The sequence below is a fragment of the Haliotis rufescens genome, unplaced genomic scaffold (genome assembly GCF_023055435.1).
Source record: "Haliotis rufescens isolate VD_foot unplaced genomic scaffold, xgHalRufe1.0.p SCAF_9, whole genome shotgun sequence".
NCBI lineage: Eukaryota > Metazoa > Mollusca > Gastropoda > Lepetellida > Haliotidae > Haliotis > Haliotis rufescens.
In genome coordinates, this window is record NW_025964383.1 from 18683715 (window position 1) to 18698632 (window position 14918).

Genomic DNA, 14918 nt, shown 5'->3' on the forward strand with positions numbered 1-14918 from the left:
GACTAGGCAGGGCTTCCTGGGAGAAGGCACATTCGCTGTCTGGGCTGCGTGTGGAGGGGCAAGGGCCCTGAGCTGACGATGAGCCTAACCAGCCTGACCAGGATCACCCAAACCCTCTTTGCTGCATTTTTTATTTTAATCTGCAAATAATAATAATCATGGAAAATCAATTGCTATCTAATTCTGAAATGGGTTCTGCAACTTTTAACCATAACACCTAAGTATCCCTTCTTAGACATTCAAAAGACATGTTACACCTATATGAGATCTCTTTATGTCAATTGTTTTAGCAACCATTCCATACTTCCCAATCGAACCTGCACATTAAGTGCTTGAATGTAATTCAGGGACTTTAGTGACCGAGCGTCTGTTGTAGAAAATAATGCAAATAATAAGTGTGCCTCGGGTTTTAATAAAAGAAATCTATTTGTCCACTGTATTATGCTTCTCTTTTTCCGGAAAAGAAATTGTATGTTTTCTCACGAAGCTTTGACAGAAAAATGTCTCCAACGCCCAAACCAGAATAGTTTATGGTTTACCCTTAACACTCAATCTTGTATGGAATGTATTGTCTGTGTTGGTAGGTACGACTTCATACTGGACGCTGACAAGGCAGTTGACAACTACTGGATTCGAAGTCGAGGTATGGCAGACTGCGCTGTTAAGTCAGCGAAACAGTTGGCCATCTTGAGGTATGAGAACGCCACAGAGACGGAACCGAGTGGACCTTCAGACTATGAGAGTGGGCGGAGAGGAGGGAAGGTAATCACGACAGAGGTCACATACATGACTGCAAACTATACTAGTGAGTGAGTGAGTTGGGTTCAACGCCGCTTTTAACAGTATTCCAGTTATATCACAGCGTGTCAGCTTAATGTGGGAGGAAAGCTCGAAGTGATGCAGGTTTCAGACGTTTACCACTTCGGTGAAGCCCACGAGCACGGGTATGGTGCTGACAAATCTAGAAACAAAATCGGGCGAAAAGAGATTCGAACCCACAATAATAGGTTTCTGGCATGCCCAAGGGACGCAACTGTCGGCGTGTGATTATAATATCAATCAATGGATTGTCTGCTATAAACTCTGATGCAAAAACATACCCTTTCTTTATGCGAATGGTAACACTTCTACACCAGAGACGTCCAGAAATACCTGCATTTGAGGGCTCAGTCCGTTTCTCGAGTATACCCATGCTGATAATTATTGTAACCCTTAGATGTAATGCTTGTTAGTAAATGGGTGACTATAATTGTGAGCATGTGTATATATCTCTTCAATATCTGTGTACATGCCTGAAATGTTTCCTATAGACTGTGAAGCAGGTCCGAAACCTTCCCGAAAGGCAGCTTCCTCTTCCCTTCCCTGAATTGAACTGAGTTTAAAATAGGTTTCTATCACCTCTTTACTTATCAGCTGAAGAAGAATCTAAATTGAATCGGGTAGCTCTGTTGCTTCTCATCACGTTCCGTTGCTGTGGATCATCCACTGGTTTCCTTGGTCCAGGTTCGACCACTTACATGGTGACGTGAAATAGCTGGAATACCGCTGATTGCGGCGGTAAACAACAATGAGTCACCACCCTCTCCCTGTCCTTGTCAAGGGTAGGGTAGCCTAGTGGTTAAAGCGTTAAAAAGTCCCGGGTTTGATTCCGCACATGGATACCATTTGTGAAGCGAATTTCTGGTTTCCCCCGCGATGATATTGCTGGAATATTGCTAAATGTGCTTAACCATATTCACGCTCACTAATGTAACCGATAATTTAAGGTTCATTGTGAACTATACGGTTTCAAGCTGTATATTGTATTGAATAATCTATGTTTTAGCTGTTGAACCCCTGGAACAAAAAAGGCTCCCCTGAACTGACCCCCGTGTCCTGGCTGAACACCACCCTGGCAGACCCCCTCCACATGAAACAGGTGCCCGATAAGAAGTTTTACACTGCCATGGACTTCTACACAATAGACAACTATGTGTTCCATCATAAAGATTTCTATCCCTTGGCTGCCGTTAACATGGATAAAAGGCTGTATTTACCACAGATGAATCATATCAGCAATAGTCAACCGCCATCCCCGCCACTGTCCCAGTTTGCTGATATACCCAAGGTGAGTTAAAACAAACATTTACTTAACTGCGGGGCAAAAAAAAGTATACACTTGAAAACTGGATTTGACAAAAACAAAATAAAAATGTCATCAAAATGTTACTAGGCTACGGAAGCCTTTTAGGGCCATTTGTTTTTTTGTTTTTTTGTTTTTTCGATACTACCTTGAAATTTCAAGATACTAAGTTGAAACTTCAAGATAAAGAAGTTGAAATATCAAGATACTACATTGTAAGTTGAAATTTCAAGATGCTGTCTTGAAATTTCAAGATACTTAGTTGAAATTTTAAGATGCTGTCTTGAAATTTCAAGATTCTAAGTTGAAATTTCAAGATATAGAAGACTTAAGTTGAAATTTCAAGATAGTATGAAAAAAAATGGCCATAAAAGGATTCCATGAAGACAGTCGCCGAAACACTGAAAACACAAGGTCAAAAGCACAGCTGTGGTACCCGTATCACATAGATCACCATCGATTAACCATTTCTTGTGAACTTCATGTTTAGCCACCATCAAACGTGGGTGACATTTTCTTTTGCCCTGCAGTGTTTTCCTCATCCAGCTTGACGAAACATGAATGGCATGATGTCTTCTATGTGAAACATCAACTGTTTCATATTTTTGGGATTCGTTGGGTTTTATATTTGAGAAAAAATATGTTTTTCAGACAGCACTTCAACACACTTGGAGACCCTCAAAACATTATTTCGTCAGAAGGAGAAGCATGTCTGGTTTTTTTGGGTTTTTTCTGGAACACTACAAAACCATTTTTCACCATTTTCGGGAACATATTACATTTTCACTAGTACTGTTTCTTTGGCACGAAAAACTACAAAGTATGCCTTAAAATACATCGACCAAAGAAGAAATCGTAAATATAAAAAGGAACGCTTTAGCCCACATACCTCCTCCCGTAGGACATGTCTGTTCTTACCATCTCAGAGACTCTATGCTGGAAATAAACAGGATCATTATCCACACATGAGGTTATGTAGATCTTGTAAGGTCCAGATGTCTCCTCCCGTAGGACATGTCTGTTCTTACCATCCCAGAGACTCTATGCTGGAAATAAACAGGATCATTATCCACACATGAGGTTATGTAGACCTTGTAAGGTCCAGATGTCTCCTCCCGTAGGACATGTCTGTTCTTACCATCCCAGAGACTCTATGCTGCAAATAAACAGGATCATTATCCACACATGAGGTTATATAGATCTTGTAAGGTCCAGATGTCTCCTCCCGTAGGACATGTCTGTTCTTACCATCCCAGAGACTCTATGCTGCAAATAAACAGGATCATTATTAAAACACAAGGTCATGAAGACATTGGAACGTTATAGTCCGGATACCTTTTCCTGTAGGACAGTTTCTGCGGCCCCCACAACACCAGGAACTGCAGCCAGGAGTTCTGTGAGTGTATCCACATCATCAAGGTGGACCTGGACGACACCGTGGAGATGGTGCTCATTGATGAAGGCGTCGCCTTCAACGCCAACCACCCCATACATCTACATGGCCATCACTTCCGGGTGGTCGCTATGGACAGGGTGAGCCATAATATGAAGCTGTCAGTGACAGTATCCATTAGATCGTTTGTAGTGAGTGAGTGAGTTATGATTTATAGTCACATCGGCAGTTTTGAGGCCATATCGTGACGAACTAAAGTTATGCATAATATATACAAACAAACAATAAACGCCTGTCAACAACGGATGATCGTTTGTAAATGATGCCGTTTCGGAAGTTTGTTTCAAATCACTAAATTTAGCTATAACGAACAGTTAGCTATAAAGCACCACCCGCATTCCTTAGTGGGCGGTCGGTTAGCCTATTGGTTAAAGCGTTCGCTCGTCACGTCAAAGACCCGGGTTCGATTCCCGACATGGGTAGAAGGTGCCCATTTCTAGTGTCTCCCGCCGTGATATTGCTGGAATATTGCTAAATGCGGCGTAAAACCATACTCACTCACTCATAGCTTAGTAGAGGTTATGAACGTTGTTGTAGAGTTTAAGAATGACCTTGCTCATAGACCTATGGGTGAGAAAAGGATTTGAGATAATTGGTATCAATCATATGTGTGAGATCAAATTCCAGGTCCGCGATTGGCTACTCAATGATATGGTGATCACCTAATGTCCGATTATGAGGGACTTCTTTTCTGATTGATACGTTTTTCATTGGTCATTGATACGTTTTTCGTGCTTCTGTCAAACAGTAAGGTACAGTATTCATGACCGTTGTGTTATGTATTAATGCTGCTTTTGCTCGTTAGATACTATAAATGCTATCTGACTGACACTCGTGTTGTAATCTCTTTAAATAAGTAAGAAACTTATTTGGGATTAATCTCACTTCCGAAAAACATCGTGTTAGGATTTCGGATTAAATAGTTCCCACATAATGTTGGTTGTTTGTTGTTTAACGCCGCACCAAGTCAGCGAGCCTGACCACCTGATCACATTAGTCGCCTCTTACGACAAGCATAGTCGCTTGTTACGGCAAGTCAGCACCATACCCGTGTTCGGTAAACGTCTGAGACCTCCATCACGTCGGGCTTTCCTCCCACATTCAGCTGACACGCCGTGATATAACTGGAATACTGTTAAAAGCGACGTTAAACCCCAACTCACACACACTCATAGGTTGCTGAAGACCTATTCTACCCCGAATCTTCACGGGTCTCCCACATAATGGATTGAGTGGTCAGGCTCGGTGACTCAAATTGGGACTTCGTGACATCGTACCCGATGGCGTGGCTATCAACAACGTGATTGTCTGGTACAGCACGATTATTAGAATTACAATTGTTAAACAACAAACAAACATTTCCAAAGTTCCTTCTTTTATTCAATAAATGGTGACATTAATGTGACTTACGAACCTCAGAAAAATGAGTGAGTGAGTGAGTATGTTTTTACGCCGCTTTAAGCAATATTCCAGCAATATTACGTCGGGGGACACCATAAATGGGCTCCACACATTGTACCCATGTCGGGAATCGAACCCGGGTCTTCGGCGTGACTTGCGAACGCTTTAACCACTAGGCTACCCGACCGCCCCTCAGAAGAATGAACTGGTTCAAATGGTCCTTATATGTCTAGTATGTTTGGAGTTAGCAGAAATATGAATTGATCATACACCGAAAAGCAAATTACAAGGTCCTATTTCTACACTATGTCACGGTGATGTTCCCCTGATATTCAGAGATCCTATTAACCAGGTCAACGAGTCAACCTCTTTAGAGGAGATCAAACAGATGGATGCAGATGGTCAGATTGAAAGGAACCTGGAAACACCTATAGCTAAAGACACTGTAACGGTTCCGGATGGAGGGTATACAGTCATCAGGTTTCATGCTGATAACCCAGGTAGGTGGCCCACGAGCGTATGATTTCATGCTGATAATCCTGGTAGGTTGTCCACGAGTGGATGATTTCATGCTGATAACCTTGGTAGGTGGTCCACGAGTGGATGATTTCATGATAATAAACCCGGTAGGTGGTCCACGAGCATCAGAATAATCAGAAGCAATTCGGATAGGTTGTCCATGTGCAGCAGATTAATCGGGAATAATTCGAATAGCATGTCCATGTGCATCAGATTAATCAGAAGCAATTCGGATAGGTTGTTCATGTGCATCAGATTAATCGGGAATAATTCGGATAGGTTGTCCATGTGCATCAGATTAATCGGGAATAATTCGAATAGCATGTCCATGTGCATCAGATTAATCAGAAGCAATTCGGATAGGTTGTCCATGTGCATCAGATTAATTGCAGATAATCCGGGGAGGTAATCTACGGATATCGCAACAATTGAGGATAATCCTGATAGGTGGTCTACGGGTATCAGAAACAATTGCAGATGACCCGGATAAGTGGTCAATGAGCATCAGAATAATTGCAGATAACCCATGTAGGTGGTCCACGAACATCACAATAATTGCAGATAACTCATGTAGGTGGTCCACGAACATCACAATAATTGCAGATAACCCATGTAGGTGGTCCACGAACATCACAATAATTGCAGATAACCCATGTAGGTGGTCCACGAACATCACAATAATTGCAGATAACCCATTTAGGTGGTTCACGAACATCACAATAATTGCAGATAACCCATGTAGGTGGTCCTCGAACATCACAATAATTGCAGATAACCCATGTTGGTGGTCCACGAACATCACAATAATTGCAGATGACCGATGTAGGTGGTCGACGAACACTACAATAATTGCAGATAACTCATGTAGGTGGTCGACGAACATCACATTAATTGCAGATACCCCATGTAGGTGGTCGACGAACATCACATTAATTGCAAATAACCAATGTAGGTGGTCCACGAACATCACAATAAATGCAGATAACCTATGTAGGTGGTCTCTATATTTCGGGTGGGGGATACATGCTCAATATGTTATGGTAGATGATGCACGATGATAATGTGGAGGGCTTGGATACGTTTGGATATGTTATTCTTTATTTCTGTTATTCAGGGTTCTGGCTGATGCACTGCCACATCGACTTCCACGTGTCAATCGGGATGGGTCTCATCGTACAGGTGGGGGAGCTGAATCAGATGCCCCGACCCCCAAAACACTTCCCCCGGTGTGGGAACTGGGAGTACACGGGGGAGGAGGAGGAGGAGGAGCCCAGGTGCCCCGTGAGCGGAGCTGGACTTAATGAAGAATCGTTGTGGCTACCAGCATTGTGGTGTATATTCGTAGTCGTATATAGCCATTTCTACATTTAGATGCCACTGAACTCACAACTTACAAGCTTCTGAATACAATTTGCAAAAAAAACAAGAAAAATAACAAATGCCATAAATAATACTGGTGAAAGCTAACATATAACGATTTTCAGTTTATTTTAGGCTCATTTTGGCAATACAACAAAAAGTAGTTGACAGGTAAATAGAACAAAAAAAATATTGTTTTACACTGGCAAACTTTACTAACCTTCCTTCTTCATTGAGCACGTGCTATAAGGTTTATAATTTTGCCAGTCGTGAAAAAATAACATTAAGACGTTACAAAGCCAATATATCTGCCTAACACTCTGACTCATAATCATCGACTTGTCTCAAAATGGCGAGCGAGACACTGGTCAAGGGGGAAGTGATCAGTGTCACGTGGTCTTGGCGCCGACACTGAAATATTGGTCAATCTCCAGCCAGCTTAAACAAATGAAAGACATGATTGAATGCACTGCACTATTACATCTACCTAACTCTTCATCGGAATGATATCACCCACATATACCCCACTTTTCAGACATTAGTCAAGAAAAGAAAATATTGAAACATGGGTTTCTCCATATTTTTATTCTGTCATACATTTACACATATTACGAAAGAAATCCAACATACACCATCCAAAGTACCAATTTATTCTGTCATATGTAGTATTTCTGCATATTTTTATTCTGTCAAAATCCATCAATGTACATTCAACATGAAATATACCCGCTCTATACCAGGCAGGATAGTAAATTCGAGGTTAACCAGCCGCTGTTACTAATTAAGAATTCACAAGGCGTTTTTCTCAGTGGTCATGCAGATACGCTGGTACAGTACTTGCTGTTGAAGAAGATCAGAATTTATTTCATTTACATCGAATTTTATTGTAGCTAGGGACAGGTAATTTATTATTGGGGATTGGAGGGGGTGGGATGGTCGGATGTTTGGCTGGCAGGGGGGGACTAAGATGCTGGGTGGTCATGAAAAAAGGACACAGGAAGAGGGGGGGGGGGGAGATTTATCACACTGTAGGGGTGTGTGGGGGTTGGGCATGAAAAACGGACACATGTTTTTAAAACAATATTAAAATTTAAACATTATTTAAGGACTGCTCATGTATTATAGGGAGAGGTGTAATGAAAAAAATATAACCTACATGTTATTACGGGGAGATGGGGTGGGGTTGGGGATCGGTTTGGTTTGTGTGCTGGAAATCTGTTACATGGGAAGATGATTGTACGTGTTCAGTGCACAGCGTTTCTGAAGCGAGGTGTACAGCCATCTCAAAGATGTCATCGTTATATTAATTTTGGTTAGACCTTCCACTTTTGTCATGTAGACAGGCGTCGGTGGTTTGAATCCCAACGCTCGGGTTCACTGTATAATGATAGAGTTATGAAATCCAGTCCTCAGTGTGCAGTATATCATTTGTAAAGAACTTCGGGCTGAGATTTGTGATAGTTTTGCAATATGTCCTTTTTTGATCGTGCATTGAGCTTATGCTGTTGTCATCCCTTACACGTATGTTATCATGTATACATGACTAATAAAATATTTATTTACTTTGTACAAGCATGTGACAGAACTTGTATGTCTCCAACGTGAGTGTGTACGGTTTGTCGCCGCTTTTAGCAATATTCCCGCACACCAGAAATGGGCTACGCGCAATGTACCCATCTGCGAAATCGAACCCGGGTCTTCAGCGTCTCGGGTGAAGGCTTTAACCACTGGGTACACTCTGATTAGAGTGGATGACATTTATGTCGTGAACAACATGTTCATCATGCATCATTGACCTTTATGTTGATACTTGTTTTAGAGGACTCAATCGAGCGACACCGACAGGCTTGAAGACATGAATTAACACATGTCCTTAAATAAATCACAATAAATTCCCTTTCTGTAAATTGCAGTGTTATAACTACATACCATTTAGAACATGTATGTAGAAAACATTAGTGGTCATACAAATACCATGAAACTGTGAGTATGCGCTTAACATTTTCACTCGAGGACTACCTTTACATAAAGTTCCATGAAGTAAGGACGAGTCATTTCCCTCCACTCATCAATGAAGTATACGTATGCCCTGTTTATGGCCCTATACCTGTATTCAGAGGTAATGCTCAAGCATGTATCGATTCATAGATCCTATACGTAATTCCCGTCATCCACAATTCCCATTCCTCGTCAAATCCAACAATCTGATTGGACAGTTACCCGCTTGAAAATTAAGACATACGATTCAGTCGGCCGGCGTCATCATCATAACGTCATCTGTTTGTCGTGATTATCGACCCTGCACAGAGCTTCAATTACCTTACTGACCCATTGGCGGTCGTAATTCGGATCGGGTCTTGTCACAAACATATTTCACAAAATAATCTCTGTACTTGTGAACACCTCATGATAAATATATTCCATGTTGTCAGTGCTGTACGGGATTTTACGAGCTGAACGTTCGTGTACACCTCTCGACCTTCAATCTCGACCTCCACTCCATTCATCTGCTAACATCCCGTACACCCCGGTACTTACACGGGTAGTTCATATGGTCTAAGAGTTAACGTAAGTTCGAGCTTATAGCATGGTAAGTTGTCACGGTAATTGTCCATTCATCTGCTAACATCCCGTACACCCCGGTACTTACACGTGTAGTTCATATGGTCTAAGAGTTAACGTAAGTTCGAGCTTAAAGCATGGTAAGTTGTCACGGTAATTGTCCATTCATCTCCTAACATCCCGTACACTCCGGTACTTACACGTTTAGTTCATATGGTCTAAGAGTTAACGTAAGTTCGAGCTTAAAGCATGGTAAGTTGTCACGGTAATTGTCCATTCGTCTGCTACCATCCCGTACACCCGGTACTGACACGTGTAGTTCATATGGTCTAAAAGTTACCGTAAGTTCGAGCTTAAAGCATGGTAAGTTGTCACGGTAATTGTCCATTCATCTCCTAACATCCCGTACACCCGGTACTGACACGTGTAGTTCATATGGTCTAAAAGTTACCGTAAGTTCGAGCTTATAGCATGGTAAGTTGTCACGGTAATTGTCCATTCATCTCCTAACATCCCGTACACCCGGTACTGACACGTGTAGTTCATATAGTCTAAAAGTTACCGTAAGTTCGAGCTTATAGAATGGTAAGTTGTCACGGTAATTGTCCATTCGTCTGCTACCATCCCGTACACCCGGTACTGACACGTGTAGTTCATATGGTCTAAAAGTTAACGTAAGTTCGAGCTTATAGCATGGTAAGTTGTCACGGTAATTGTCCATTCGTCTGCTACCATCCCGTACACCCGGTACTGACACGTGTAGTTCATATGATCTGAAAGTAAACGTAAGTTCGAGCTTATAGCATGGTAATTTGTCATGGTAATTGTCCATTCGTCTGCTACCATCCCGTACACCCGGTACTGACACGTGTAGTTCATATGATCTGAAAGTAAACGTAAGTTCGAGATTATTGCATGGTAAGTTGTCACGGTAATTGTCCATTCGTCTGCTACCATCCCGTACACCCGGTACTGACACGTGTACTTCATATGATCTGAAAGTAAACTTAAGTTCGAGCTTATAGCATGGTAAATTGTCACGGCAAGTGTCCATTCATCTGCTAACATCCCGTACCCCCTGCTACTGACACATGCCACTCATTTGACCTGAGCTTGTGCTGCATGATAAGTTGTCTATTATCTTTTACCCGTTTAAACATTGAGGTTTTCAAAATCGTCTCTTTAACCAAGTGGCCAAACGTGCTTACACTTTACATCGACGACTCCAGTATTGCATGCTCGACAGCGTGCCTATACAGTCACGACGCTGTCCTTGTTTCAGTCATCTGCATCACTATGACCACGTTTTCCACGTTGTTTCTTCTGACCCACGTCCTGCGTCAATGTGAGCCTTTATGTAAGCATCATGAAACACATATTGTGGTGTGACATTATCAACATCGGTCCTGTTGATCTCAGTGTCCAATTCCAAGACAGATCCGACACTGATCTTGTCTGCAGTCTCCTGTCCTGCCAATCCCCTTGTTTCTCTGCCCAATGAGGACCAAGGACTGTTCCAATTAACGGTATTAAAATCAGACACTACTTCCAAAGCGACCCTCAATCCATGTAAAATCGTTCTTCTTCACTAGTCACTAATACCTCATCGTGTACTCTCCTATGGAGGAATAAAGGCAGATATAGGATACTTTATCCTGACTGACATTAATCGACGGGTTGGGACGAGGTGACCAGAAGTGAATTGGCGATCACCGTGGGACGAACATGGCGGGAAAACAGCAAAAATCTTATCTAATTTCTCTGGCATTTATAAGACATGTTTCAACATTAGTCTCAGATATATGAGGATTCTCCATGTCAGCATCTGGCTGCGGGCATTGTTACCGAAGGCTAATTTGTGCTTGAGTACATTTTTTTACGGCAACCAGTTCCTTAGTTTTATAATAATGAACTTCCTTGGCATATTTCATCCCTGGGAATGTTAGCTGATGACCCAACAAGTTGTTTCTTTAAATGAAGCTATATCCTGGATCGATAATTGATCTTGATTAAAAAGAATGACAGAACCAAGGTAATGACGTTACCATGGGTATGTTAACTTACGGCGGGAGGTAAGTCGAACAGCGTCATGACGTCAGCCCCTAGTCACGTGTATTTTAGCATCTTTGGTATTTTAGCAAAGCATCTTAGAGTACTAATTTAGCTGACTATACAGAATTAGAGGGCATTCACACAACACGTGATATCGACTGACACATACTTTCAACGAGGACCTCCCCAAAGAAACCTTGACCTTGTGTACATACAATTGTGACCCTAATATGTATTCAGGTATTTTATTTCTCGGTTTGAGAAAGCAATACATAAACATAGCATGCTTGCTGATTATGAGACAGTTCTATCCGAATAGACATAACACGTTTATATTCAAAAACACGTTCTTACATAATCTGGATCCCGTCAGTGATGCATACATAATGTGTAATGTTCATGGGTGTCACACTGTTTCATTTTTTAGTACAATTCGTCATAATTGTTTTAATTTGAAGTTTACAGCTTTTCAATTGTACGAGAGGTCGGTCACATGACCACAAAATTATCGTTCATAAGTGTTTGAACGACACAATTTGACGTTCGTACGTTTTTCCTCGAGACCGTGTTCTTGGAATGTGTACAACACTGACAGACTACTTCCACACTCCTAGGGAGACCCCTGGGAATTCCCTTGCACGAATACATACAGAAGCGTTCTTTCTGATCATTTAGACCCTTTAATCTTAAGGGGGCACGGGTGGCCCAGTCGTCTAAGGCGCCGCGATTCGCTGTGCAGAGTTGCGTCCCTTGGGCACGCCAGAAACCTATGATTGTGGGTTCGAATCCCGGTTCGCCCCAATTATGTTTCTAGGTTTGTCAGCACCATACCCGTGCTCGTGGGTTTCACCGAAGTGGTAAACGTCTGAGACCTGCATCACTTCGGGCTTTCCTCCCACATTAAGCTGACACGCCGCGATATAACTGGAATACTGTTCAAAGCGGCGTAAAACCCAACTCACTCACTCACTCACTTTAATCTTAAACTCAGCGTTTCATTGCACACTGAGCAACGTCAGAGAAATTGACTGCATCATCGTTTACGAATATCCTCGCTACGACCGAACCTTAATGAACAAAACAAAGAAATGCACATCCACAGTATCGAAGTATTGACGCGAACCCTGTCTAGGATGACAGTGACAGTCTACAGCAATCTAAGAATTTACCTTAGTGTCTAATTAACACAACCGCCACAGGTTAATTAACAACTTCCGAAATCTCTCCCGACACGTTTATCATGGCGGCCATTTTAACTGCCACAGGTTAATTAACAACTTCCAAAATCTCTCCCGACAGGGTTATCATGGCGGCCATTTTGACGTCTTGTAGTAGGACTTGATGTAAATGTATTATGACGCACTGTCATTGTGACTGACTTACTGAGGTACGTCGTATTATCTGCATCATGACATATGTGACTCTACTCTGCTATTCTCTACTTTACTTTACTTTACTTTACTTTACACTAAATGATTTTAAAAAGATCGTCAACGTACTGAAAGTGTTCGACGTCGTTTTGGATTTCGGCTACATGTGTTACGTTACACCAGTCCCGTCGCTCATCCCATTGGTACTGAATACATACTCAGATATATAATATATTTACCAACAAGGCAACTATATAATCTAAACACACAGGGAGTGCCATCATTGTGTCTCGTCACGGACTGTTTTATGCATGGAGATCGGATGAACGTTCGGTGCTTGTCTCCAATGACTTTTGATGTTTATTTTGTGAGATATAAGTAAAACAAATACGATTTCTTCATCATAATTAGTACCAGATCCTAATAGATCTGTGAAGTTTCCTGATCAAGTGCTTTTTGTCAAATCTTTAGTAACACTGTAAGTAAGTATTACTTAATCTTGGGCACCTTGGTGTATTTGAGTGGAGAACACTACACGAAACCACTCGTGCTAAACATTCGGACAGTATCAATTTTGAACAGTAAATATTGCACTGCTGCATACATTTCACAATTTCATGACATTATAGGGGGCACAGTAAGATGTCAAAAATGTTATTAATGTTCAGGCCCGTACACCAACCTCGGCCCAACAATGTTGATAGCGAGATTGATTGAATATGCCTGCAACACCATGCCAGTGGACAACAGAAATGAGCATTGTACCAATGTGGGGAATCGAACCCGGGCCTTTGGCATAACAGGCGAACGCCTCAACTGCTTAGCTACCCCCACAAGCCTCTACAACATTGAGTCAGGATGTACCTCATAATATCAAGAACTGGTTTGTCAGGCCCAGACTCAATTATTTACAAGCCACAGTGCCGTGTAAAACTGTAAAGCCAAAACAACATAATTGTTACATTCTGTATCGTTTTGTTCCGACACCTGGGTCTGCAATAATTATCTGAGGCCTGCATCACTTCGGGCTTTCCTCCCACATTAAGCTGACACACCGCGATATAACCCGAATACTGTTATTAAAGCGGCGTTAAACCCAACCAACTAACTCACTGCAATAATTATTATCTTAACTTCCATTAGAATGTATCTCCTGTCAGATTTCACCGCACCATGCATGTGCAGAGAAAAGAGAAGGCCAAGTAAATGTTGTTCATTGGTCATGAGTATTGAATTTTTTAAATACACATTTAAATGTCCTAGTAAAATATAGCATAAATATTTAAAAACATTTTAGACGTTTGATTATCAGATGTTCTTGTCTATGAATTAAATACATATAATTATACCTTGCTTGTTGATGAAATGGTGTTTAACGTCGCGTTCAAGATTATTGCACTTACATGTATTCTGCCCCGAACAACATGTTTGATATAACGACCAAGTCCAGGAGGAATACACACAGCAACCCCACCGAGGAAGCTTTAGTCCTTATGGTTAACATAAACCTGGTAGTCATTATACCATGTTTCAATGTTCTCTTGACTACAGTTCTTCTAAACTTCCAATAAACCAAAACTGTCAAATTGAGAACAGTAGTCAAACAATTCCTTGTTGCTTCATAAAGTTGGTTGGTTGGTTGGTTTGTTGTTTAACGCCGCACTCAGCAATATTCAACCTATATGCCGGCGGTCTGTAAATAATCCAGTGATTGATATCAGGAGCATCGATCCATCCAATTGCGATCGATGACATGCATCAAACAAGTCAGCGAGCCTGATCACCTGATCCCGTTAGTCACCTTTTACGACAAGCATAGTCGCCTTTTATGGCAAGCATGGGTTGCTGGAGACCTATTCTACCCTGGAATCTTCACGGGTTTGCTTCATAAAGATGATATGGATGATGGACATAAGTAGCATGTCTTTTGGTGTAAACTGACGGAAAAAAAGAAACCCTACCAAAATTAAAGTTGTACATGTTTGGTCCAAAACCCTGAATAATGTTACAAAATGGTTGAGAATCAATTGCCCAAACTCAACCACAGCAGTTTGCTGAGTAATGCCCATGCTACATTACC

The 14918-nt window shown here is 41.6% G+C and overlaps 1 protein-coding gene across 2 annotated transcripts in view; it reads left to right on the forward strand.

Annotated features, from left to right (window-relative positions):
• The window catches only part of LOC124145941 (laccase-2-like), a 33460-nt gene extending 25963 nt beyond the window's left edge, over nt 1-7497 (forward strand). For both annotated transcript variants that reach the window (XM_048390920.1, XM_048390921.1), the window contains exons 6-10: nt 585-762; nt 1826-2107; nt 3470-3655; nt 5329-5476; nt 6610-7497. In XM_048390920.1, coding sequence (XP_048246877.1) covers nt 585-762; nt 1826-2107; nt 3470-3655; nt 5329-5476; nt 6610-6866 — 1051 coding nt within the window. In that variant the 3' untranslated portion in view covers nt 6867-7497. The remainder of the gene's footprint in view (nt 1-584; nt 763-1825; nt 2108-3469; nt 3656-5328; nt 5477-6609) is intronic.
• Nucleotides 7498-14918: the final 7421 nt, after the last annotated feature.